We start from the raw sequence: 26,731 nt of genomic DNA, 5'->3' as shown, positions 1-26,731 counted from the left end.
CGGCGGGCGCCCGGGCCAGGCCGGCGCCGCGCTGGCTAAAGGCGCTGACGGAGCCGCTGAGCGCGGCGCAGCTGCGGCGGCTGGAGGAGCACCGCTACAGCGCGGCGGGCGTCTCGCTGCTCGAGCCGCCGCTGCAGCTCTACTGGACCTGGCTGCTCCAGTGGATCCCGCTGTGGATGGCCCCCAACTCCATCACCCTCTTGGGCCTGGCCATCAACCTGCTAACCACGCTCGTGCTTATCTCCTACTGCCCCACGGCCACCGAGGAGGTAGGGCCCACCTCCCGCCCGCGCCCCGCTGGGCCGCGGAGGAGAGACCCTCAACTGTTGTCCCGGGAGCCCTGGTCCCCCGCCCGAGCCCCGCCCGAGATGCGCTGCCGTCCCGCAGCTTGAAGTGCCCGGCTGAGCCTCGTGGGTGGGGGTGGGATACCGTCACTGCCCCGCGCCGCGTCCGCCGCGAGACTCCCGGGCCGCCTGAAGGCTGTGGCGCCGCTACCCTAACCCCGCGTCCGCCCCGAGCCTCCCCGGGCAGCAGAGGGGTTGTCAAGGTCACTGCCTCCACCCGGTTTGCACTCCAGCCTCCCCCGGGCCACAGCGAGTCTGGGGCCTGTCTGCCTGCCCGGCCTCCACCCCATCCGGGCCGAGCTGTGGGATGGACAAGCAGTCGGTTACTTTCCACACTAGGGACTGAACGTCCCCAATCTCCGTCGTGCCTGTCACCAGGGCTTGCGGTCAGGTTGGCCAAGCCGGAATTAACCTTTGGACACTTTTATAATCGTCTCTTTCTCACGGTTGTACTAGTGATTCTGAAATTACTGGTAGCACTGATCAAAGATAAGTTACTTCCAAGAGGTAACTTCCTCTTTGCCTCACTGACCTGCAAAACAAACTAAGGGATTATTAGCAAGGCGATAATCCTTATTATCACGACCCAGGGGTCACAAAAGCCAACAAATTTTATTAGCAATGATATATATCTGAAATAAGAAGAGCAAATTTAAAAAGTAAAAAACGTGGACTTTGAACAAGTATTCATCAGAAGCCCCCCTTGGGCTCAGTGTGGATGCGGTTGGAGTCAAAGGAGGGTTCACTCCTATTTATTGCTTTAAGGCAGAATACATGAGATCAATATCACATTGCACATTATGTAACACTGCTTTCTTGTCTTTGCTCTCCAAATAGTGAAATCCCTTTTATATTCCTATTTGAGTATAGGTTCTGTGAAGAATTAATTCAAGTTGAGATTGGATAGCAAGAATACAATGGAAATATTTTATCTTCCCATACTATGCGTCCATTAAAAAATTTAATGGAGCCTACATTTTAAACCTACCTTGCCAATTGATGGTTATGTTTATTACATATGAGATCTTGGCAGATGTTTCCATTGTTATTCATTTCCGCCTTGTTTACCAAAAGTAAGTTTCTTTAGTTTTTCGTTTTTGCAGTCTGTTTGCAGAATTTCCCAGAGTTGGTGCACTGGATTTAGAAATGGAAGGCATGAGTTCTCACGAGGCTCACCATGCCACAGAGATAACCGCTGGTCAGTTTTCCCACATGTGAAATAGAAAATCATACTTCCCAAACCAATTTCACAAGGACGCAGTGAGGATTAAATAATACGTTACCTGCAGATATATGTAGAAAAAGGTAATTTGCCCAGCAAATTAAAAAAATATTACTCAATACATTAAAAATACCACTATTATTAAACATGTCCTGAAAATATATAATAAAATTTAGTTTCTCTTGGGCCTAGATTTGGCTAACTGCATTTGGATGTTTCTGTTACTTGCTAATTAAACTGTGAACTTGTCAATATTATTAACTTTAGAACCATTTGTTGAGCACTTAAAAAGAGCAGGACACAGAAACAAGTCCAAGAGAATATGTTTAGGAGTGTCAAGAGGGGCCTGATGAAGAGGTAAAATTATGATTAATTGATTTTTAGGCTCAACTGCCTTAAAAATATGGTGATGGTTGGGGAAAACTCAGACGTATAAAAAAGTGAAAAAAATAAGAATGGCCCCCAAAGGAGGAGTAAAGGTTAAAAATAATAAGGTGAAACTGACAAGAGTTTCTAAGGTGTATGTCAGTAGATCCTGCACATGCTTGTAAGAGGTTGAAGCAGTGAGGGGGAAAACCATTACAGGATTCACATTGCTATAAAATCCCAGCAATAGCAGGAAAGAAGCATGGTCAATCAGGCTGTTTTGCTTTCAGTCACAGAACTAGTAAATGACAGGACCTGTCAGAATTCAAATCTAAGTCAATCTGACTCCAAAGCTTTTACATATATAGCTTATATATTAATATATATTATATATTTATATAATATAATATATAATGTATGTATTCAGATTCAGATCTAAGTCCATCCAACCCCAAAACTTTCCTTTATCTACATATAATATATTTATATTAAGTATAATATATATATTATGTATTATACATAGAATATATAATATGTAATTGTATATATTATCATATACCACCACCTTCTGGTCCAGAGTTCCTGACTGTCTCTATGTGGTATGCAAGAAAAATTCCTTGTGTTTTATATAAGATTTATCAGGTATATAAAGTACTTTCACATCCATTGTGGCCTTTGTGTTTTTTTTTTTAAATTTTTTATTTATTTTTGATACAGAGAGAGACAAGAGCATGAGAGGGGGAGGCGTAGAGAGAGAGAAGGAGACACAGAACCGGAAACAGGCTCCAGGTTCTGAGCTAGCTATTAGCACAGAGCCTGACGCGGGGCTCGAACCCACCAACGTGAGATCTGACCTGAGCCGAAGTCGGAGGCTAAACCGACTGAGCCACCCAGGTGCCCCGCCTTTGTGTTTTATGTCCACCCAAAGAGGTCGGCAAGTTTTTTCCCTTCCTAGAATAGCCTTACCAGCATTTTAGTATTTCTTCTATCCATCCACCCTAAATGTATATAGTAGTATATACATTTTTATTAAGAGAAGATTGAAGCCCAGAGGGTTAAGTGACTTTTACTTGGCATGGAATGTATTTTCTGATTTTTAGACTTAAGAATTGTTAGTGCTTTTTCAAACTTGACAGATTGCTTCCAGAAAGGGTCAGGAGAAATACATAAGATTTTTGGATTTAGATACTTTGGTTTATATAGGATGTAATCCTACCCATAATAGGATTACATGTATGTAATGCTGACTATATTATCTATATTAATAAGAACACTTGGTCTAATTTTTTAACTACTGTGTTAATTCCTAGGACATAAATGGGGATGAAGGGAAATTAATAGAAAAAAGTTATTTATATTAAGTTCTACAGTGGTATTCTGAACTGCATATCATGTCACCATTTCTGTTTATTTTTAAATTTATTTTATTGCTTTGTATAGCTACTTTTCTTTTTTAAATTGATTCTCAAGTTAGCTAACATACAGTGTAGTCCTGGCTTCAGGAATGGATTCCAGTGACTTATCACTTACATGTAACAACCAGTGCTCATCCCAAGTGCCCTCCTTAATGCCCATCACCAGTTTTTTCCCACCCGCCCATACCTCCACATCCATAAACCCTCAGATTGTTCTTTGTATTTAAAGGTCTCTTATGGTTTGCCTCCCTCCACATTTTTATCTTATTTTTTCTACCCTTCCCCTATGATCATCTGTTAAGTTTCTCACATTCCACATGAGTAAAATCATGTGATATCTGTCCTTTTCTGACTTATTTCACTTAGCATAATACCCTTTAGTTCCATCCACATTGTTACAAATGACAAGATTTCATTCTGTTTTCATTGCTGATAGTATTCTAATGTATATGTATATATATACCACATCTTAATCCATTCATCAGTTGATGGACATTGGGCTCTTTCTATTATATAGTTGTTGTTGATAGTGTTGCTATAAACTTTGGGGTGCATGTGCCCCTACAAATCGACACTTACGTATCCTTTGGATAAATCCCTAGTAGTGCAATTGCTGGGCCGTAGGGTAATTGTATTTTTCATTTTTTGAGGAACCTCCACACTGTTTTCCAGAGTGGCTGCACCAGTTTGCATTTCCACCAGCAGTGCAAGAGGGTCCCCATTCTCCACATTCTCACCAATATCTGTTGTTCCCTGAGTTGTTAATTTTAGTCACTCTGATGGGTGTGAGGTGGTGTCTCAATGTGGTTTTGATTTGCATTTTCCTGATGATAAGTGATGTTGAGCATCTTTTCATGTCTGTTTGCCATCTGGATGTCTTTGTTGGAAAAGTATCTATTCATGTCTTCTGCCAATTTCTTCACTGGATTATTTGGTTTTTGGGTGTTGAGTTTGGTAAGTTCTTTATAGATTTTTTGATATTAACCCTTTATCCGATAGTCATTTACAAATATCATCTCCCATTCTGTCAGTTGCCTTTTAGTTTTGTTGTTTCCTTTGACATGCAGAAACTTTTTATCTTGATGAGATCCCAATAGTTCATTTTTGCTTTTATTTCCCTTGCTTTGGGAGACATGTCAAGTAAGAAGTTGCTGTGGCCAAGGTCAAAGAGGTTGCTGCCTGTTTTCTCATCTAGGATTTTGATGGCTTCCTGTCTCACATTTAGGTCTTTAATCCATTTTGAATTTATTCTTGTGTATGGTGTAAGAAAGTGGTCCAGGTTCATTCTTTTGCATGTTGCTGTCCAATTCTCCCAGCACCATTTGCTAAAGAGACTATTATTTTTTTCCATTGGCTACTCTTTCTTGCTTTGTCAAAGATTAGTTGGCCATATATTTGTGGGTCCACTTCTGTGTTTTCATTTCTATTCCATTGGTCTATGTGTCTGTTTTTATGCCAATACAATAGTGTTTTGATGATTACAGCTCTGTAATACAGGCTAAAGTCTGGAATTGTGATGCTCCTGGTTTTCTTCTTCAATATTACTTTGACTATTTGGGGTCTTTTGTGGTTCCATGCAAACTTTAGGATTATTTGTCCTATTGCTCTGTGAAGAATGCTGGTGCTATTTTGATTGGGATTGCAGCCACTGTGTCTGTTAAGGAACTTACCACTCCAGCCAGTTGAACTACTTGCTACACCAAGGATTTCTCTTTGTGTCCATCTCTTTTTTCCTTCCTCTTCCTTCCTCCTGTCCTGTTTCCATCTGTCAATCCCCAGCTCTAACATGACTTTGTTATGAAGTTTTTCTTCTTCTCTAGAGTCAAATCAACTGCTTAATCCTCTAAACTACAATAAAAACTAACATTTACTGGGTGTTAACTGTGTACCAGGCATAGTGCTGGTAGCCTGTTGTCTCATTTAATCCTCTCAACAAATTTATGAAGTAGTACTATTATTATCTCCATTTGCTAGATTAGAAAGCTGAAGGGAAATTAACCTCTTCTATGTAGGTAGCTTTAAAATTTTTTTAAAATTTTTTTTTTTGAGAGAGACAGATTGTAGGTATGGTTGGGACAGAGAGAGAGAGAGAGAGAGAAAGAGAGAGAGAGAGAGAGAGAGAGAATTTGAAGCAAGCTCCAGGCTCTGAGATATGAGCACAGAGCCCCCATGCAGGGCTCTAAGCCATAAACTATAAGATCATGACCTGAGCGAGCCTAAGTCAGACACTTAATGGACTGAGCCATCCAGATGCTCCACGTGTAGGTAGCTTTAAACGGAGACCAGGATTCCAAGCCAGAAAGCTTTTCCAATTTTCAAATTGGAAAAAATTCTCCAATTTTTTTTGGTTATGTGTGTCCTCACTGAGCAGGACAACCTACCAACTTTTAAGTTCAGACAGAGATTGCCCCTTTGTACATTCTGCACTACACAAGCACCTTGCATAAAGCAGAGGCATAGTAAATATTTGCTAAATTATTGACTGCGTGAATGAAATGTCATCTTGGGAGATGATGTTTTTCAACCCTTATTCAGTTTAAACTGATCTTGGATTAAATACTTATCCGTTGTTTGGCCTGGGAATTTTAACAACAGTAAGGAAGAGTTAGAGCTACTAGAGAAAACAGAAATTGAATGGTCCCCTCTTCACCTTGATGAAGCATTTCTATCTGAATTTTACTCTATATGGAGTCCTTGGCCCCCATTCTTTGCTACCTAATCCTAAAATAGAATCACAGACTTCTACAGATAAAGGACTTTTTTAGAGCTTATTTAATGCCATTCATACATTTATATATAAGAAAACTCAGTTATTTGGATCTAGTTATTTAGGCTCCAGCCTAATAACATTCTCTACCACAAAACACCCATAAACTTGTTTTTGACTGGTATAAAGTGTGGCTCCATTCTCTTTTAAGCTTACTTGAGTTAATGTCAGAGACCCGTTAGTGTCTCTGTTAAGAGAATTATAGGGGCACCTGGGTGACTCAGTGATTCTTGATTTCAGCTGAGGATGTGATCTCACGGTTCATGGGTTCAAGCCCTGCATCATGCTCCGCACTGGCTGTGTGGAGCCTGCTCAGGACTCTCTGTATCTCCTCCACTTTACTTGCTTCTCCCCCATGCGGGCATGCCCTCTAAACAAACAAACAAACAAACAAACAAACATTAAACTTAAAAAAAGAGTAGAAATTATAGCCAATAGGTGCCTAGCATAAGGTCAGTTTGAGGAAACTAATACATTTATTTCTGAAAAAAAGTTTTTCTGAGGAAGTCAGAAAGAACTTAAGAAATGGTTTATTCCCTATGTAAATAATTAAGATTATAGTTGCCTTTGAACTATAAAGGGTTGTTTGTAGGACAATATTAAGAAAAGGCAAATAATCTTTAGATTCCTACTCAGATTTTTTTTATTGGGTTTGGCTTCTTTGAAATCTAGTATTTTCTGTTTTATTACCTATCTCCCTCTTTTTTTCTTAATTTTAACCAGCTCGATAAAATCAAGCATCATTTATTAAGGCAGGACTCTTGTAAGGGAGCAGCCTCTCTTACTAAAACAAAATATAAACTCCCAACTCCTTTCAAGAGTTGAAAATTCTAGAAGCTGGGCAGGGACTAACCCAGCTAGTGCAGGCAAGCAAGCACTCAGGCCTCAGGATTTAAGGGGGCACATGCATGAGCCTAACCCTGGGAGTAAGTGCAGCCTCGTCTTCTGACCCCTGGATGCCTCACTTTTCTCACCATAGTCCAACCCTAGATGGAACTTCTGCAGGTAATTGCCTTGGGGTTTGTCGCTTTGATTCCCAAGGCTTTTCTATACTTGATTCCCAAGGTACATAAGCTGTTCCTCTTTTAGACTTTTGACCTGGGCAGAAAGGCTCTGACCACTTGGGTTTTGCAAAGTTAAAAAACAGAGCAGAAGTTAAAGCATCCAGTACAGTTGATGTTGATAGATCTGACCCCAGGGATTCTCATCATACCCCTCCTCCTTCTTGTTCCCCTGAGCTCTGTGCAAGGCTGGCACTTTCAACAAGAACTCTAGTTAGTACTGATGGTTTAAAAAAAGGGAGGGGTATCTGTTCTTCTCTGCCTGACTTATTTCGCTTAGCATGACATATGTTTGCATTCACAGGTCTAACAGGAGAGACCTGGCAGGGGACCATGGGGAGAAGAAGGGGGAAAGAAAGCTGGGGAGAGTGAGGGACACAGATCAAGGGAGACTACTGAATACTGAAAACGAACCATGGACTGAAGGGGGAGGGGGAGGAGGGAGGGGGTGATGGTCATGGTTGGGGGCACTTGTGGGGAGAAGCACTGGGTGTTATATGGAAACCAATTTGACAATAAACTATTAAAAAAAAGAAAGAAAGAAAAGGAGCGGGAGGACTATTCCCCAAAATCTAAAAAGAATGAAAGCTACCTTTCAAAGTACAGATTTCTAATGTCGTGAGAGAATCTTTTGGTCCCAAAGTGTTGGTTGAACTGCATTTGTGTAAGCTGCCAGCTTTCCTTCCCTGAGCTTGCTACCTGCTTTATTCCCTGAAAATGGGTGTATTCTCTTCAAATGCTGTGCCCTAACCAGAGCTGAGGCCTGAAGGTCTGGGTTGAAACCAGTAAGCCCCCAAGGCTCTTTCTGATTGGTGACTGAGAATGATCTTACCCTTGCAGACCACCAGCTGCTTCTGGAGCCTTGGAGGCCTCCAATGGGAGCCCTCCCTCTGTAAACCAGGAAGTTCTCCACCAGCCACAGGCACACTAAACAATCTCTTAATCCTGTCACTGGGTTAGAACAGTGTCAGACCAGTAGTCTGTTAGAAACTCCATGAATTTTCTTTTAAAAATCCACTTTTTTGGTGCTCGCTTCGGCAGCACATATACTAAACAAAAAAATCCACTTTTTAACACCACACTAGCATTTTTCCACATATGTGTGGTCTGTCTTCTCATTTTCCTTTCTTCCTACCTCTTACAAATGTACTTTCAGTTTTTATGGAGAGAGAGGTCAGTTGCTCTTTGGATAATTGAAATCTCCCTGTTAGCGGCTGACCCAGTTGTTACTGACTATACTATACCTTTGACATGTACCTGCATGTGTGTCCACTCACACCCAAGGCCATTTAAAGCAAAGAGGTCATTTTTTCCAAGTATAAAAATTTATATAAATAGGCATTATATAGTTCCAGTATTTCCTAGATTTTAATTTGGGAAGATTTTTGTGTATTACCTACATGTACTATTTTTTATTTACTGTTTTTCTTTATATCAACTTTAAATCACTTTTTAAAGACATAGACTGACTTTAAGCCTTAATATCTATAAAGTCATAGATTTGACAGCTATGCTAGCTATTTTTTAAATATGTTAAAATATTTACAAAATATATTAATATAAAGTCATAAATGTTAGAATGAAAAGTTGACCCATGAATCACCTGAAAGTGTCTTAACAATAACAGTAAGTAAAATTTGCTGATCTCCTTCCATATGTCAGGCACTTTTCTCAACACTTTCCATGTAATTCTTTGATTCTCACAGTGAGACAGGAGCAGTGATTATTTTCATTTTTCATAAAGGGAGACTGAGGCACTGAGAGGTTAAGTAACTCATTCAATTTATTCAGCCAGTGATGAAAGCAAGGATGGGGTGAGGTAGTGTCCAGACTCCACACTTCTAACCCACCTGCAACAACAGCCCAGGGCATGAATTCTTCCCTTTGGAGACCATTTTACCTGATACGGAACAATTAGATCATCTAGTTATTTAGCTCCTGTGGTATGTACAGCAGATTTTAAAAAACAGGCAACATGCCTCATAACCTTGAGAGGATTATATTCTACTATGAAAGATGGGAACTTGGAGACTATCTAGTCTAGCATTTTCATTTACAAAAGACCTAAGGATGTGTTCCAGAAAATCAAGAATTTTAAGATTCAAGCTTGTAAGTGACATTTGTCCAGTGAGCAGAGATGTGCTCACCGATCACTTTCTAATAAATCTATTCTTCCTTTTCCTGATATGTGTGTGCTCATATAGATGCATGTACAGAAAGAGGATAAATAATTGGTTTATATGTGAGTGTTTTCTCTGACCCAGAGTTATTTTTAACAAGAACAGTTGCCATATGATCTGGTTCAGAACTCTGGTTTCTCTAATTATAAATGAATAATGGCATCTTATAATTCAAGTAACCAAAAAAAAAATTTCCCACTTACTTTCATACAGCTATTTTTTAGTGGTATAACTGAAAAGCAATTTAGATTCGTGTTTTAATTTAAATGACTAAGGGTTATGATTGATTCTTAGTAATTATTTTGTTTTCTATAATCTTACATAATTTTTAATGAAATAATGAAAGATTCATCATTAGTGAAGTTATTACTTAAATTGTGATATAGCTACATCATTGAATGCCTGTCATCATTTAAAAGACTAATGTAGACCTTTATGGTTGACTTGAAAACATTCCTATGACATACTGTTAAATTCTGATCCTAAAAGATACAGTAGATATTATGAAAATTGCAGAATTTGAAACTTTACACGTAGGAGTTTAATATTACCTGGAGAAGTTCTACTTTTGGGAATAGGTTTCCTCTGTAGTAGTTTCTTGATAAATTGCTTATGACTTTATAATACATAATCTAAGCCTGACTTTCCCATGCTTATGTTTAAAAATTTTGAAAATTAGTTCACATGAAAACCAGAAGTGTGTAGGGGTGGCTCTTATAGATCCTCCTTCAACCCGGAGTCTCCTCTATAATTACAGCTGTTTTGAGGACTTCTGGAAGGAAGGGTCATCTTGTTCTTGGCCAGTGCATCTCTAACCTGGAGCTGATTTTGCAGAGATAACAGGTTAGAAAAGAAGATGACAATTTGCAGGCTATTCATAGCTCCCAGATGGGGGTGAGGTGATGACAGCAGGGAAGAGAGAAGTTAGGTGAGGTCCCTGTGGCCTTGGGAAGACTGGAAAGAAGTGAACCAGGTACTGGGGACTAGTGTGCCTTTCTGCGTTTAAAAGGAAGGAAGCGTCACATGGCTCACAGCCACTTCCTGGGGCTCACTGTACTTGAAATTGGATTGTATGAGCAGGAAAGTGCTTCTTAGCAGGTCTGAAGAAATAGGTAGTTTGTGAAATAAGAATTCATGTCTGTGTATCCTGCAGCCTGATGGATCCCATATCCTTGGGCTGGTCAGAAGACCCGGGTCTGATTGCTGGACCAGCTGGCCACTCATCTGGATGGGACTTTGTCATCCCTCCCGAAGTTTTACTTTCATCTTTAATAAAGAGAACATGATAAGTGCCCTGTCTCTGTGGATAGCTGTATCAGATAAAACAATGCTAAAAAATGTCCTTTGTTGTACTGTTTTAGATAACGTTATTACCTTTCCAATCTGATCTCTTGTAATTACCAATGGATCTTCTGGTCCCAAAACAGGGATCTCGCCACTGACTCATAAGTAAACCTTTCCCTTTCCAGGCTGCAACCTTCATTTCTGCAGAGACTTCCTCTCTCTTTTCCTTGTCTAAATTTCCCTGTGCTCTTACCTGTTTAAGCTCTAAATCTTTAATTCTTCTAGCATTCTAATGAAGTAGTCTTAAACTAGTGAACCAGTCTTCCTTTCCTTTTTCCAAATAAGGGGGAGAATCCACCCCCAACTCTGGTGTCCAGGAGTCAGCAAATTTATTCCAGTATGGCTTTCCATTAGTGCCTTGACCTTTCAACTTGCCTGTGGCTAGTCTCCCAGACCAGAGGTCAGAACTAAGCTTTCAATGTGGACCTTGGCTCCAATTGTTTCATTAGAAGAAGGTTCTGGGCATAGAATGGAATACTTCTCAGGTAGACGATGCCCTTTTAGAAGTCTGTCATTTAGGGGGAAAGTATTGGATGGAAAATAGGTGATTTAAAAAGTGACTTTTTATGTCAATCCAGAAATTATAATTACTTCAGTTTCCAATTTTACATAGATTTGAATTGTAACTTTTCTCTCCTTTGGTTATCAAAATGAGAACAGTATAATTTTTCATAGTAGGAAAAAAAGAGCTGTAGATTAGGAACCCAAATCAAGGTTCTCATTCTTGCTCATTTAACCTTGTGTTTCTCAGTCTATGGACTTCTGTGTCCCTCTACCCAGATGACCTAGAACAGTTCATCTGATTTCTCAGTTTGGTTCTCACTTGTAAAATGAGGCTTATGAATGGTTTTTATAACACCCTGAGGTGATACAAGGTGAGAACACAAGAAAATGTGTCAATTGGGTTAGGTTGAGCCATTTTCAAACAGAAGCTAGCTTGTTGTCACTTACTAGTGTTTGTTATTCACATTTGTCTTTAGGCACCGTACTGGACATACCTTTTATGTGCACTGGGACTCTTTATCTACCAGTCACTGGATGCTATTGATGGGAAACAAGCCAGAAGAACAAATTCCTGCTCTCCTTTAGGGGAACTTTTTGACCACGGTTGTGACTCTCTTTCCACAGGTAAATTAATGAATTAGTAAAGATTTTACCTATTTTTTCTTAAATAATAGCTTAAAAACTAACATGAACTGAGCTGTTTGGTTAACTTTTTGGATAGGCGTACATTTGGGGGCCAATTTTCACAGTGCATTTTGAAAAAGTATGTTTCAAAAAATTAATTTTGTTTGGTGTACCTTATTGTGATGCCAAGGTTACATACCCTAAAACTCTATATTTCTAAACAGTACATGGCAGTTATTTCATGAATTATTTTTAATTCTTAATGGTTCTTAAACCTTGTTTCTTTCAGTATTTATGGCAGTTGGAGCTTCGGTTGCTGTGCGCTTAGGAACCCATCCTGACTGGTTGTTTTTCTGCTCTTTTATTGGGATGTTCATGTTTTATTGTGCTCACTGGCAGACTTATGTTTCAGGCGTGTTGAGGTTTGGAAAGTAAGTATGTTTTTAAGTTGTAGATTTTTAAATATAATTCAATTTATTTTTACAATCTGTTATACTTTATCCATAAGGAGGACAAACTTCAATCAGGAATTTAAATTATTTTTAAATTTATTAGAGCATCCATAAATGCTACAGCTTAATTTAAGTCTTTCAGGGATTCTGCATGTTATAAATAGTTATGTATTTGACAGTAATTTTATTTTTTTCCTCCCTTTTCCAACTTAGTAGCTTACTAACCCAAGCTTACAGTACATGGGAGAAAGAGGAAAATAAGGGACCTGAATAAGATAGAACAAGGATATGCAGTGCTTAAGTAACAGCATTTGACATATATAATAAAATAATGAAATATGGAATCAAAGGGTCCTTTTTGGTCAAATCTTCATGTGCCCACAAAGGGGCACCTGCTACATTAGTCATCAACAACAGGTAATTGAGAGAATCTTCACTTGTGATAGACAATTGATGAGATAATGTAAAAGGACCTTGAAAATGTTAGAGATAAACATTGGATGATAAATATGCCTCTGATGCCTCTTTCTTAGAGGAAATAGTGCACAAAGCAAGAATTCGATTCTGTTTTCCTCTTTCCCCTCAGCTCCATCTCTGTCTGATCCTTCAAAACTATCTGCCATTGGCTCACTGTCAGCTCTGCCTTCCTATGTCTACTGATTCTTTGTAGTAGTACCACTTTATTGCTGCATAGGAGAAACAGTTCTGGAAAAACAAAAACAGAAACAAAAAACCTCCGATGAGGTTTGATGATACTAAAAGTATCATCAGGAGAAGCCCAGATCTATGAATCATGTAACAGAGGGAAGGCCATAGGCAACTCATCACATTGGTTCTAAATTATGGAATAATTGCAGCACCATCTAGTACACTTGCATGTTTCAGGCACTATTCTAAGTGCTTCACATGCATTCGCTCATGTATTCCTCACAGTAACCCTGTAAGGGTATTATTACCCACTGTACAAATGAGGCAGAGAGATTCTGTAACTTTCTTACACTGCTATTAAGTGTAGAGCCAGGATTAAAACTCAAGTCTATTTGACTCTAGACTTTACACTCTTAGCGACTGTTGTTCAGTTCCCTGGGACCAGCAATGTATTAGATTCTGTGGAAGGATACAAAATGCACTTTTTAAAAAATTCCTCTTTTAGGTGCTATATAGTATAGTATATCAAAGGGATGATATAATATTTCTGTGACACTGCTAATACAGTCCATTGTCAAGTGTAAACTGTCTTGCTGTAGGTTACCATAGAGACTGAAGTAATCCTAAGTAAGGAGAAGGTAACTGTACGTTGAATTAGTTTAAAAACACTTTTATCTGAGGGCCTGGGTGGCTCAATTGGTTAAGTGTTCGACTTCGGTTCAGGTCATGATCTCATAGTTCGTGGGTTCGGGCCCCGTGTCAGGCTCTGTGCTGACAGCTAGCTCAGAGCCTGGAGCCTATCTTCAGATTCTGTGTCTCCCTTTCTCTCTGACCCTCCCCTGCTCGCTCGCTCGCTCTCTCTCTCTCTCTCTCTCTCTCTCAAAAATAAAGAAAAACATTTAAAAAAAACGAACACTTTAATGGAAAATGTGACTCTTCTGTTGATTCCCTATCTACTGATCAAGAACCCAAGGATCAAAAAGCCTCGTTAAAAATTCAAGGCAACTATGTAAAATAAGAATCTGTATCTATTTATAAATTAAGATATGCCAAAGTAGAAGAGTAGCTTTGCAAAATTTAATGCATTTTAATTTGCTGAACTTGCTATGGTAAACTAGAGTAATATAATAATGTAGTGTTCTGGTTAATTATTGTTATTGTTGTTACTATTTAATGACTAACATTTTACCTTTTTGGCTTCTAATTTCATTAAAACTCTTTTCTGAAATGAATTAGTTCATCTTGGACTAGTTGTAAATTTTACATTCATTTTCTATTATTGAGAGCCTATTGTGTGCCCAGAACTGGAGATACAAAGATGAGTTACTTGTGAATGGACTAAGCCAGACAGATTGGAGTAAATCTAGGCAGAACCATGAGGAAAGAAAGTACTCAAAGCATTAAGGAAATGGCTGTTGTGATTGAGTCTCCAGCACATAGGGGATAGCAGGAAATCCTGCAGTGCTGGGGCAGGAATGAGGGGTAGGGACAGCCATTTAAAATACTAACACTGGAGAGATGCCTCAGTTGGTTAAGCATCCAGCTCTTGGTTTTGGCTTAGTTCACAAGCCCTGCATCTCTAACAGCTAACAGTGCAGACCCTGCTTAGCAGTCTCTCTCTCTCCCTCTCTCTCTTCCTTTTCTCTACTGACGCTACCACTGTCTCTCTCAAAATAAATAAACCAGGTGGCTCAGTTGGTTAAGTGTCAGACTTCAGCTCAGGTCATGGTCTCACAGTCCATGAATTCGAGCCCGTGTCGGGCTCTGTGCTTACAGCTCAGAGCCTGGAGCCTGCGCCTGCTGCTGCTGCTGCTTCTGCTGCTTCTTCTGCTGCTGCTGCTGCTGCTGCTGCTGCTTCTTCTTCTTCTGCTGCTGCTGCTGCTGCTGCTGCTGCTGCTGCTTCTTCTTCTTCTTCTTCTTCTTCTTCTTCTTCTTCTTCTTCTTCTTCTTCTTCTTTTTTAATAACAGTTTATTGTCAAATTGGTTTCCATATAACACCCAGTGCTCTTCCCCACAAGTGCCCCCTACCATGACCATCATCCCCTTCCCCCTCCAGCCCTCAGTTCATTTTCAGTATTCAGTAGTCTCTCATGATTTGTTTCCCTCTCTCTCCCCAACTTTCTTTCCCCCTTCCTCTCCCTATGGTTCTCTGTTAGGTTTCTCCTGTTAGACCAATGAGTGCAAACATATGGATCTGTCCTTCTCTGCCTGACATATTTCGCTTAGCATGACACCCTCGAGGTCCATCCACTTTCCTACAAATGGCCATATTTCATTCTTTCTCATTGCCATGTAGTATTCCATTGTATATATATACCACATCTTCTTGATCCACTCATCAGGTGATGGACATTTAGGCTCTTTCCATGATTTGACTATTGTAGAAAGTGCTGCTATGAACATTAGGGTACATGTGTGGAGCCTGCTTCTGATTCTGTCTCTCTCTCTCTCTTCCTCCCTTGCTCACACTCTGTGTGTGTGTGTATGTGTGTGTGTGTGTGTCAAAAATAAATGTGAAAAAAATGTTTTAAATATAAATAAACTAAAAGAAAATAATAAAATACTAACACTGGATTGCAGAAATCCTAAGCACTATAGTTTATCACTTTGTCAAAGTAAAAAGATCATGGAGTTTTGAGTAGGATAGATGTTCAGCTTAACATTACAAGAAGGATCTATATGTAGCACATCATCCCTTTGGAAATGCTTACAAACTACGTCAGTATCAATGGTATGTTGGTAAGGATGGATTTCCTGAAAATCTGTCACTGAGAAGCTAAATTTTTTTTTTAAAAATTTTAATTTCAGCATAGTTAACATACAGTTTTATATTAGTTCAGGTGTATGATACATAATGATTCAGCTATTCTATACATTAGTCAGTGCTCATCATGTGCTTTGAATCCCCATCACCTATTTCACCCGTCCTCCCATCCCCTTTCCCTCTGGTAACCATCAGTGTGTTCTCTTTAACTGAGTCTTTTTTTGGTTTTTCTCTTTTTTAGTTTTTTAAATTCCACATATGAGCGAAATCATATGGTATCTCTCTTTCTCTGACTAACTTCTTTCACTTAGCATTTTACCCTTTAGCTCTATCTATGTTTCTGCAGATGGCAATATTTCCTTTTTTATGGCTGAGTAATATGCTTGTGTGTGTGTGTGTGTGTATCTCATATCTTCTTTATCCATTCATCTATTAAGAGACTTAATTTTTACACTATTTATATTACTAGAATACGGAAGAGCTGTTCTACTTGTGGATATTTTCATGGTTACATGTTACATCTTTTGAAAATATATGGATTTCAGTGCAAATATGAATTTGTTACCTTGAGTTAGATCATTTAAACTATAAAGTATTAATAAGTATTTTAACTATAATTTTTAACTGTGAAATATATTTTTAGTTAGTCAGTGGCACATTAGTTAGTATTTTCCTTAGGACAATATAGAATTACAGTTAAAATCTGTCTCTATACTAATGTTTGCCACGCGAGATAAGGCATATCCTATTTATAGCATATTTGCTCTCCTGTAGCAGATATCTTGTATAATTCAATAATAGAGCAATGCTTAAAGCTTAATCTTAAATCCTAAACCATGTCCAATGTTCAGTTGTATTGTGCCCTATTTTGTTATATACATGTGAACATTTAGACTTGATGTTAATTCTTTTATTTCAAATGCATGAGAATTTCCATATGGTAGATATTAGGTTCATTTGTCAAAAAAAATTACAGTAAAGGAGTAGTTTCTACCCCTACCCTCCATCCATTAGTGGGCTAATAGCATGCAATTAAAAACTAAAAAACAGGGACACCTGGGTGGCTCAGTTGGTTAAGAGTCCGGCTTCGGCTCAGGTCATGATCTCACGGTTCCTGGGTTCCAGCCCCACGTCACGCTCTGTGCTGACAGCTAGCTCAGCTGGAGCCTGCTTCAGATTCTGTTTCTCCCTCTCTGATCCTCCCCTGTTCACACTATCTCTCTCTCTGTCTCTCAAAAAATAAATTTAAAAAAATCTAAAAAACATAAACAGACTTAATAAAATAAAGTCCTCAGTATTTCATTTAATTCAATAAATATAAAATTACTCTGTCAAATTATCACAGAAGTTTTTAAATGCTTAGTCTCAGTTTCTCCACTTCACTCCTTGCAGACTGGTAACTAACCCTAGACCACACTTTGAATAGCACTGTTATAGACTGTCCTCCATGATAACAGTTTGGGGATTAAGGATATACTTATACAATATCCCCAGTACCCATCTTTCTTGGATTTTTAAAGTCTTTTTTTGGACCCATATTTTTAAAACGTTGACCTTTTAATGAGTTCTCTTTGTAAACTGTTATACAGAATATTCTTATATTTAAATATATTAGACATAATATATTTTTTAAGCCTCAACAGTTTATTCATAGTTCAAATATTTGAGTATTTGGTGAGTGATTCTCCCTTTTTATCATGCCCTTTTCAGCTTTCTTGTTTCCAGACTCAAGAACTGTCATTTAGGGAGAATGAAGCTTTGAGTTTAATATAAAATCTGTGATGCAAATGATGCATGTGTGAATCCCAGGTTCCTAGCTCAGTCCTTGTGTGCATCATTTAGTGCATTGAGAGAAAATTTATTCTATTATCCCTACCAGCTTTCCTAGTTGCTTCTGGTCACTAGTCATACCCTGGAGAAACTATGGATACTTTAGTGTAATTCTATCAATTCTATCATTGTTAGTGGAAAGAACACAGAACTCTAGTAATGAGTTGCAGGTATAGTGGGAAGAGAGCTGGCCCTGAATGCATTTTCCCAAGGTAATATTCAGCTGTTCCAATATAGGCATGGAAAAATCACTCCTGTTTCCCTCTCCAAAAAATAATTTATTTGTATAATTTATAGCTCATAAGACTCAAAATAGATGCTCAGTAATTGTTAGTACCTTTCTTCCTTGTTCTCTACAAAGTACTACATGTTATACTGTTAGGTTTACCTTTTTGAACCAGCTTGACTATCCCTCCATGAAGCCGGGAGGCCTTGGTTTGCCTGCCACTGATCTTACAAAAAACAAAACAAAAACTGGATATTATTTTTTAAATATTTTCCTTTTCTTTGTGGGTTACTGTTCAGTTCACCTTCTCCTCCCAACTGCCCCCAAAGTAACTTAGTCTAGAAGTCTTTTCTTCCCTGCCTGATTTTAATTTATCATCTAATCACACTGCATGTCTTATATTTGCTGAGCAGTAAGTATTCCTAGAGCATCTGAAGACTCCAAGGCATCCAAGCAGAGATGTCACGTAGGTAAACAGAAAAAAAAACCTGGAGCTCAGAAAAAAAAGATGTGAATTTGGAGATAGGGATTTTGAGGTCCTTAGCCTATTGCTGGCAGTCTAAGTATAGATAAAATTGTTCAGGAAACCTAAAAGGAGAAAAGATGGAATTCTGGAAATAGTAGCATTGCAGATGTGGAAGAAGCAGTCTAGGAAGGAGTGTGAGAAGAGCTTCCCGCAAGGCAGGAGCATCAGGAGAGAGCACGCAATAAATAAGAACATAGCAGAACATTTCAAGAAAGAGGGAATATCAGCATTTTAAACACTGCAGAGAAGTTACCCAAGATATTAACTGAAATAGATCCCTTAGATTTGATCAATTTAAAATCATTGTTTACCTTAAACAATATTAGTAGAATGGGGCCAAAAAACAGACTACAGTAAATTAAGCAACAAATATGAAGAGGAGGAAATTGCAAATGTAGACCACTTTTTAGTTAGCCTGTTTATGGAGCAAAGGAGAAGACGGGTCAGTAGCTTCAGAGAATGCAGACTATAGACTGATGTTGGTTGGTTTTGTGGAGTTTTTTTTAAAGAAACAACATGTGCATATATTAGGGAAAAAATACCTGTGGAAAGCAAAAAACTATAGTGACTATTAGTAACCTAATAAAGAAAGCTGTTTGAATTTTTTACCTACTTTTTAAGGGAAATTCACTTGGGAATGTTTAAGAATTTGTCCTAAGTTATCTGGTTGTTTTTATATTATTCTAATTTTTCCTCAGTACAAGACTACTACATTATTGTTATTTAAAAGTCCAGACATTACAGAAGTACATAAAGTAGAAAGCAAAATCCTTCCGTAATTTCAATGATAACTGCTCTCAGCAATTTTATACTTGCTATACAAGCTTTTCCCCTGTGCATATCCTAATGTTTATCTTTATGTGAGCACATGCTGTTCAGTGGGCTCAGTTCAAAAGTGTCAATTGATAATTCAGTGATGGGACTAAAGGTACAAATAAGCTAAGCTTATAAAGATTCTTATATCTTTGATATTTAACATATGGTTAACTGATGTTCATATGCAGGAATTTTATTTACAAACATCTTTTTTATTCTTTGTCCTTCCTCTTTAGAGTGGATGTAACTGAAATTCAGGTAGCTTTAGTGATGGTCTTTGTATTGTCTACACTTGGAGGAGCAACAATGTGGGACTATACGGTAAATCTGAATATTTAAATATATATTTAAGTACTTTACAAATACTTAGGAGAATGCATTGTTTTCTTTAGAAATTCATCACACTGTATTTAATGGTCATACCACTTCTTAACCTTCTTTTCTTCATTTTATAATTTTGCTATCCCTATATACCGTATTATGGCATTTTTCTCTATGCATGAATATATTATCACATAGAAGAAAATGACCCCATTGGCCTAATACAAAATTTAACATGCTAGTTGAACTGCCTTTTTCCAGGCTAAAATTTATCTCATAAAATAGATACATAAAAGGGTAAATTCAGTAAAATATTTTATGTTTGAAACTTGTCCCTCAATATTAGGAAAGAAAAGTTAATAATTTGCATTTTTTATAATCTACTATGAGGTAAAGTTTCCCATATTAAGGATTGTTTTTATTTTCTGCTTGGTTGGCCTCAGTGTTTTGGTAAAAGTTGACACTCAGGAGGCCAATGTGATAAATTCATGCTTTGCATAGAATGAGAATTTATGAAGAAATAAATAATTCTATCTTTAAAACCTAAGTCCATAACATGGGCTGACTCACAACCTCATGCCCATAGAGTTAAGAATAAGAAGGATAATATCAATACCCAACAGCATTTATTGAACAGTTTAGCATCACTGTTTTATCTGACCCTCAGTACAAGACCCTGAAGTAGATACTATCATTATTTTGTTGTATAAGTAAGTCTTAGAATGATTAAGTGATTTGTCCAAGGACACATAGCTAGTAAGTACTGGAATTAAGAAGACTAATTCCAGACTCTAGGTTTTTAATTTTACCTCCAGTAAAAATAGTAAGAGATACAAAACTAAACATACTCTTACCATAGGATCCAGCGACTGTGCTCCTTGATATTTACCCAAATAAGCGGAAAACTTATGTCCACACAAAAACCTGAACATGGATGTTTACAGCGGCCTTATTCATAATTGCCAAAACATGGAAGCAGTCAAGATATCCTTCAGTAGGTGAATGGATAAATTATGGTACATGCAGGCAATGGAATATTATTCAGTGTTAAAAAGAAAGTGCTATCAAGACATGAAAAGACACAGAGGGACCTTAAATGCATATTACTTAGTGAAAGAAACCAATCGGAGAAGGTGGCTGCATCTTGTATGATTCCAAGCATATGTCATTCTGGAAAAGACAAAAATGATGGAGACAGTGAAAAGATCAGCAGTTGCCAGTTTACGGGTGAAGGAGGGTTAATAGGAAAAGTACTGGGGATTTTTAGGGCAGTGAAACTATTCTGGTATGATACTATAATGGTGGATATCTGTCATGCATTTGTCCAAACTCATAGAATGTATATACCACCAAGAATAAACTGTAATGGAAACTATGAACTTCGGGTGGTAATATGTCAGGATAGGTTGATGCATTATAAGAAATGGTAACACTCCAGTGGGGAATGTTGATAGTACGGGGTACCCTGGGGGTTGAGGGAAGAGAGAATATGGGACTTTGTCTATTTTCTACACAATTTTGTCATGAATCTAAAATTCTCTAAAAATTAATTCTATTTAAAAAATAGTAAGATTTCTCTGAGGCATTTAGTTTCAGAATTGCCAGCTGTAGTTCATATCACTGGGCTCAGACGTGGAGCATATTTTTAAGTAGTGGCACATTTCCTGAGACATTCATATTCCTTTGCATCCTGTAAGAATGATAGAATCAAGGATATGCCACTATAGGCCTCTGAAGAGATGTGATGTGCCTTTTATGTTAGCTGCCCAGCTAGTTCCCATAAAACATGAATTTTGACCTAGAGGCAGTTAGTTTATTTATTAAGTCAGATGTGGTTGTCTTAAATTTGATTCCCATTTAGTTATAATGGGGAAGAATTTAATCTTAAAATTATTTCATTCAATGTTTTGGCAATACCATAGGAAGAAAGCACACCTGCTTATTACCAACAAGAATACTTATTTTAGATGTAGATTTTCTAAATTTGTTCATCTGTAGTTTCCACAAATGTTGGTATATTTCTGTCTATTTTCAAAATACATTAGCCTATAACTTTTGGCAATTTATTGTTACTGTTTTTTAAATCCTTTGCTGCCTTTGGAAGTTTTCTTGAACAGCAAATTGACCAACAGGTAAATATATTGCTAGAGATTTAATCCTGGATATTAACTACACAAAATTCTTGCATGCACACACACTGTGGTATTTGTCACATTCATGATGGAGATCATGGTGTTTGACTTTTCCTGTGATGCTTTTAGAGGTACTAAATTCAAGTGAACCATCATTTTTCATGTTTAAGTCAGATGAAGGCTTGTGAGATTAAATATTTCATCACAGTTATATAAGTGGACTTCCCTGAATTTGGTGGATTCATTTTTCACTTAATGAATAAAACCATTAAAAGAAAGTTACCACTCTGGGCTACATACAGGAGTTAAGGTTTGATTATATAAGGAAAAGGATAGCTTATTGTACAGGGCCATACCATGTTTCCTTACTATTTAATAGGAAAAGAAATTCTGTTTTCTTAATGATTTGTTTCTTTCCTCTACCCCTAAAGATACCCATTCTAGAAATAAAATTGAAGATCTTTCCAGTTCTTGGAGTAGTAGGTGGAGCAATATTTTCCTGTTCAAATTATTTCCATGTTATCCTCCATGGTGGTGTTGGCAAGAATGGATCCACTATAGCAGTAAGATATTAATTTTGTCATCATTTATTATTAACTTTATCATAAACTTTATTATTACTAGATACAGAAATACTAAAAATATACCAGTGTCCCAAGAACAGGGAAGGGAACGAGATATTTTTCTTTTTTTTTTAAACTCAAAAAAATTTTTTTATATTTATTTATTATTGAGACAGAAACAGAACATGAGTCAGGGAGGGACAGAGAGAGAGGGAGATACAGAATCCGCAGCAGGCTCCAGGATCTGAGCTGTCAGCACAGAGCCCAATGCAGGACTTGAACTCACAAACTGTGAGATCATGACCTGAGCTGAAGTTAGTTTCTTAACCGATTGAGCTACCCAGGCGCCCATACAAAAACATTTTAAAACATTTTAACTGATAAAGCATTTCTCCTCTTTTCTGAAGTCTTTCCCTTAATAAACTTTTCTGACATACTATTTAATCATCTACTGTCTCATTACAATACATAATTAAGAGTTGCCATTTGTTTTCTTGCATATTGTGCCTTACACCAATAAGGGAAAGGAGGAGGAGGAGGGAATGAGTTCCTGATTTAATAGTGGGAAAGTTGCCAAAGGTCATGGTTTCACATACAGGGAAATTTATTACTCATGAAGTAAATTTTATTGAAATTTCACTGAAATATATTTTTAAAAATTACTTAACCATTGGAATGCCTGGGTGGTTCAGTCAGTTGAACCTCTGACTTCTGCTCAGGTCATGATCTCACGGTTCATGGGTTTGAGCCCCTCATCAGGCTCTGTGCTGACAGCTCAGAGCCTGGAGCCTGCTTCAGATTCTGTGTCTTCCTCTCTCTTTGCCCCCACCTCTCAAAAATAAACATTAAAAACTTTTTTTAATTATTCTAATATTTTAAAAGGTAGAATTTAAACCTTAATTCTTAAGTTGAACCGGTACAGTGTGTGTTTCTGGGTTTTTTTTTTACATTTTTAAAAATATAATTTATTGTCAAATTGGATTACATACAACACCCAGTGCTCATCCCAACACGTGGCCTCCTCAATGCCCATCACCCATTTTCCCCTCTCTCCCAGCCCTTGTCCACACTCAGTTTTTTCTCTGTATTTAAGAGTCTCTTGTGGTTTGCCTCCCTCCCTCTCTGTTTGTAACTATCTTTTTCCCATTCCCTTTGCTCATACTATAATACTTTTCTATTTATTTATATTTATTTTTTAAAACTTCAGTACTTTTATGTGGGAAAGGGTCAGAATTCCTGCCAGATTTTTAAGCAAATATAATATCTATGTTTTTAAAAAGCCATATTGTCATCTCTTAGATGAAGATAAAGGGGCACCTGGGTGACTCAGTTGGTTAAGCATTTGGCTCTTGATTTCAGCTCAGGTCATGATCTCACAGTGGTTCATGGGATCAAGGCCAAGTCTGCACTGGCAGCACAGAGCCTATTTGGGATTCTCTCTCCCCTACTCCCCGCCTCTCTCTCTCAAATTAAATTAATAAACATTAACCAACCAAACAAAAACTATTAGAAGATAAGTACTTAGTCCGGTGATGTCGTCTTCTGTCAAAACATTGTTGGAATGCCTTTTAAGAATCATTTGAGCTGTAACTTACTTTCTTTGATTTCCTTGGTATTGTAATTCAAAATTTCTGTCCTTTAAGTATAGATTTGATTTGGAGGGGAAAAAGAAACAGTCATATGGAGCCAGGTTTAATAAATAAGAGTAATAAACATGAAATATGGCATTTTTTAGTAAAAAAAGTCTCATTCTCTTAAATGATTGTCTCAAGACATTTTTCAAAGGAATCCACATAATTCATAAATTATCAATATTTGTGAATACATATTATATACATAATTCAAAGGCAAAATATAAAACATATAGATATATAAGTCCTGATATGTTTGGAAAAATTAACTTGTCATTTTCTGCAGTTTTTCAGTCTGTGCATGAGGTGCTTATGAATGCTTGTTGCTTGACCATGGATGATAAAATAGAGTACTACCTGGAACATGAATTCCACTAAAGCAAATAAGCTTTAGTCAGGATCAGTGTCCACTTTAGAAAATACTTTATTATGAAATAATTGATTACATTTTGAAGGAGATAAGAAATCAAACACTATGGCTAAGAAGTAGTTGATTTCTAACTCTTAAACTTGTGATTTTCCAATATTTTTAGCAGCAGATTTTCTTGAATAAAATCTACAGAACCATAATACAGATAAAAGCACTATTTTATTAGTCTAAATTTTATAATTTATTAACATATAGTATACATAGTATTTTACTTATATGATTTTATAGCATTTATAATATTACTGTAATTTTATAGTAAATTCTAACCTAGAACATGTAAACAATAAATAAGAATAAGGCTGTTTTAATAAATATATTTAAATTAGTAATTATAGATTTAGTAAGCCTTAGTACCAAATTTCAATGTTTTGTTTAGAATAAGCAGTACTGAGAGAATCCTGATGGACATAGGTAAAAATGTAATGGGTTGGATTTACAAGAAGGCATTTTTAGTCTAAATAGAAGAAAACACGAGAGTAGGGGATGTTGGTATATAGAGCAGGGCAGAATTAAACTCTTCCTAATCAGTGGTTAAGATATTTTGTAAAATTGGCAGGTTGGGATGCCTGGCTATCTCAGTTCATCGAGCATGCGACTCATGATCTCAGGGTTGTAAATTCGAGCCCCTTGTTGGGTGTAGAGATTATTTAAAAATAAAATCTTGGGGTTCCTGGTGGTTTAGTCAGTTAAATGTCTACCTTCAGGTCAGGTCATGATCTCACGGTTTGTGGGTTCGAGCCCTGTGTTAGACTCTGTGCTGACAGCTCAGAGCTTGGAGCTTCGGATTCTGTGTCTCCCTTTCTCTTTGCCCCTCCCTCACTCATGCTTTGTTTCTCTAGCAAAAGTAAATAAAACATTTAAAAAAATTAAATAAAATCTTAAATAATAAAATTGGCAGGTTAAGCTTTATTTCAATATTTGCACAAAAATATGTTAATTTGGCAATCCAAATGTTGGATTTTTACTATGCATTCAGCATAGTAAAATTTTGTATAGAATAGATCATATTGGTACTTTTTAGTGCTTATTTATTTAAAATATGTGGTGTATATAAACTGAAACATCTGTGGCACTGTATATTACCTCTTTGTAACCCTATAGTTTTGTGGAAGTTTGAAGGCACAGTTAAGATCTACATACTCTTTTAGGCTATGGACATTATACTCCTTCTTTAGGTTTCTAGTTCTTAACATAAAATATATGTTCAGAAAATGTTTGCACTGTGATAAATGCAGTGCTAAAATATGATGCTGATTTTCTGATTTATCTATCCCTTAGGGCACTAGTGTCTTGTCACCTGGACTCCACATAGGAATAATTATTATATTGGCAATAATGATCTATAAAAAGTCAGCAACAAATGTGTTTGAAAAGCATCCTTGTCTTTATACCCTTATGTTTGGATGTGTCTTTGCTAAAGTCTCACAAAAATTGGTGGTAAGAAATTCTTTTAATTTATGTTTCATGGTATAAATAATGTACTTGGTCTTCAAATACAAAGCTGGAAACTATTCCATACAATGGTTAGGTTTTTAATGGTGTTATCATTACAATAAATAGTTAGCTATTCATGCTCTAAGTAAAGCTGTGAATGAGTTAATGCTAGATTCAAGGAGATAATTTCCTTTCTGTAAGTTCTTTTAATTATCCATTTAGTTGTAATTATCAACTATAACTTTCTGATATCAAGGAATTTAAATATTGGGCACTTTAACGAGCTACCCAGTCATGAATTTGAGAAGCTGTAGAATCAGTATTTCCAGATCAAATGTGAGATTAAATGGTCTCTTTATCTTTGTCTTACTAGTGAACTAAAGTTATAATTCTGTCCTGAAAAAATAAAAGCTAAAATATTTAAAATTGAATAGTGAAATTATTTTGTTTACTTTTTTATAGATAGCTCACATGACCAAAAGTGAACTGTATCTTCAAGACACTGTCTTTTTTGGCCCAGGTCTTTTATTTTTAGACCAATACTTTAATAATTTTATAGACGAATATGTTGTTCTTTGGATAGCAATGGTAAGTTCTTTTCTGCTAAGATTTTTATTTATTTTTAATAGATGTCAGATAGCGCTATGCTTAGGTCATTTCAGTGAGCTAGCAGATAGCCTCACTGTCTAGTTTATACTGTAAATGTTTCTGAATATTAAAAATTTACTCCTTTTAAGCCGTTAATTATTTTTCTGTGTGTGTAGAAATGGCCCACATTATCTGGAGATCAGGCTTCCAAACAACTTAAATCTTTAAAAACACAACTGTGTACCTTAAAAATATATCTTTCTCCCCCACCAAACTGGTAAATTAGATGGAGTTAGTGTTAGCAAAGGTGGGCACTTATTACATCAAGAACTGTTGGTTAATACTGCAGAAACAAAACAAAAGACAGTATTACCGTGTATGGGATTCTGGGACCATTTTGTGCTGGAATTAAGCAACCTGATGTATCTGTATGGCTCATAAGGACATTAGATCAATAATGATGATTCATCAAGCAAAGGTTAAATTCTCATTGCCTACATACTGCTTAAGAAAGTGGTATATAGGTAATATGTATATTAGTTT

The 26,731-nt window shown here is 37.1% G+C and overlaps 1 protein-coding gene across 1 annotated transcript in view; it reads left to right on the top strand.

The window, feature by feature from the left end:
- Positions 1-2: 2 nt before the first annotated feature.
- Positions 3-26,731, top strand: part of CHPT1 (choline phosphotransferase 1) — a gene marked incomplete at its 5' end in the record, with an annotated part of 31,330 nt that continues 4,601 nt past the window's right edge. The window contains 7 exons of the mRNA XM_029955432.1: positions 3-269; positions 11,680-11,827; positions 12,117-12,258; positions 19,326-19,410; positions 21,974-22,105; positions 25,445-25,603; positions 26,063-26,188. Coding sequence (XP_029811292.1) covers positions 3-269; positions 11,680-11,827; positions 12,117-12,258; positions 19,326-19,410; positions 21,974-22,105; positions 25,445-25,603; positions 26,063-26,188 — 1,059 coding nt within the window. The remainder of the gene's footprint in view (positions 270-11,679; positions 11,828-12,116; positions 12,259-19,325; positions 19,411-21,973; positions 22,106-25,444; positions 25,604-26,062; positions 26,189-26,731) is intronic.

Source organism: Suricata suricatta, chromosome 10 (genome assembly GCF_006229205.1).
Source record: "Suricata suricatta isolate VVHF042 chromosome 10, meerkat_22Aug2017_6uvM2_HiC, whole genome shotgun sequence".
NCBI classification, from domain to species: domain Eukaryota; kingdom Metazoa; phylum Chordata; class Mammalia; order Carnivora; family Herpestidae; genus Suricata; species Suricata suricatta.
This window is presented reverse-complemented; position numbering and strand designations above follow the sequence as displayed.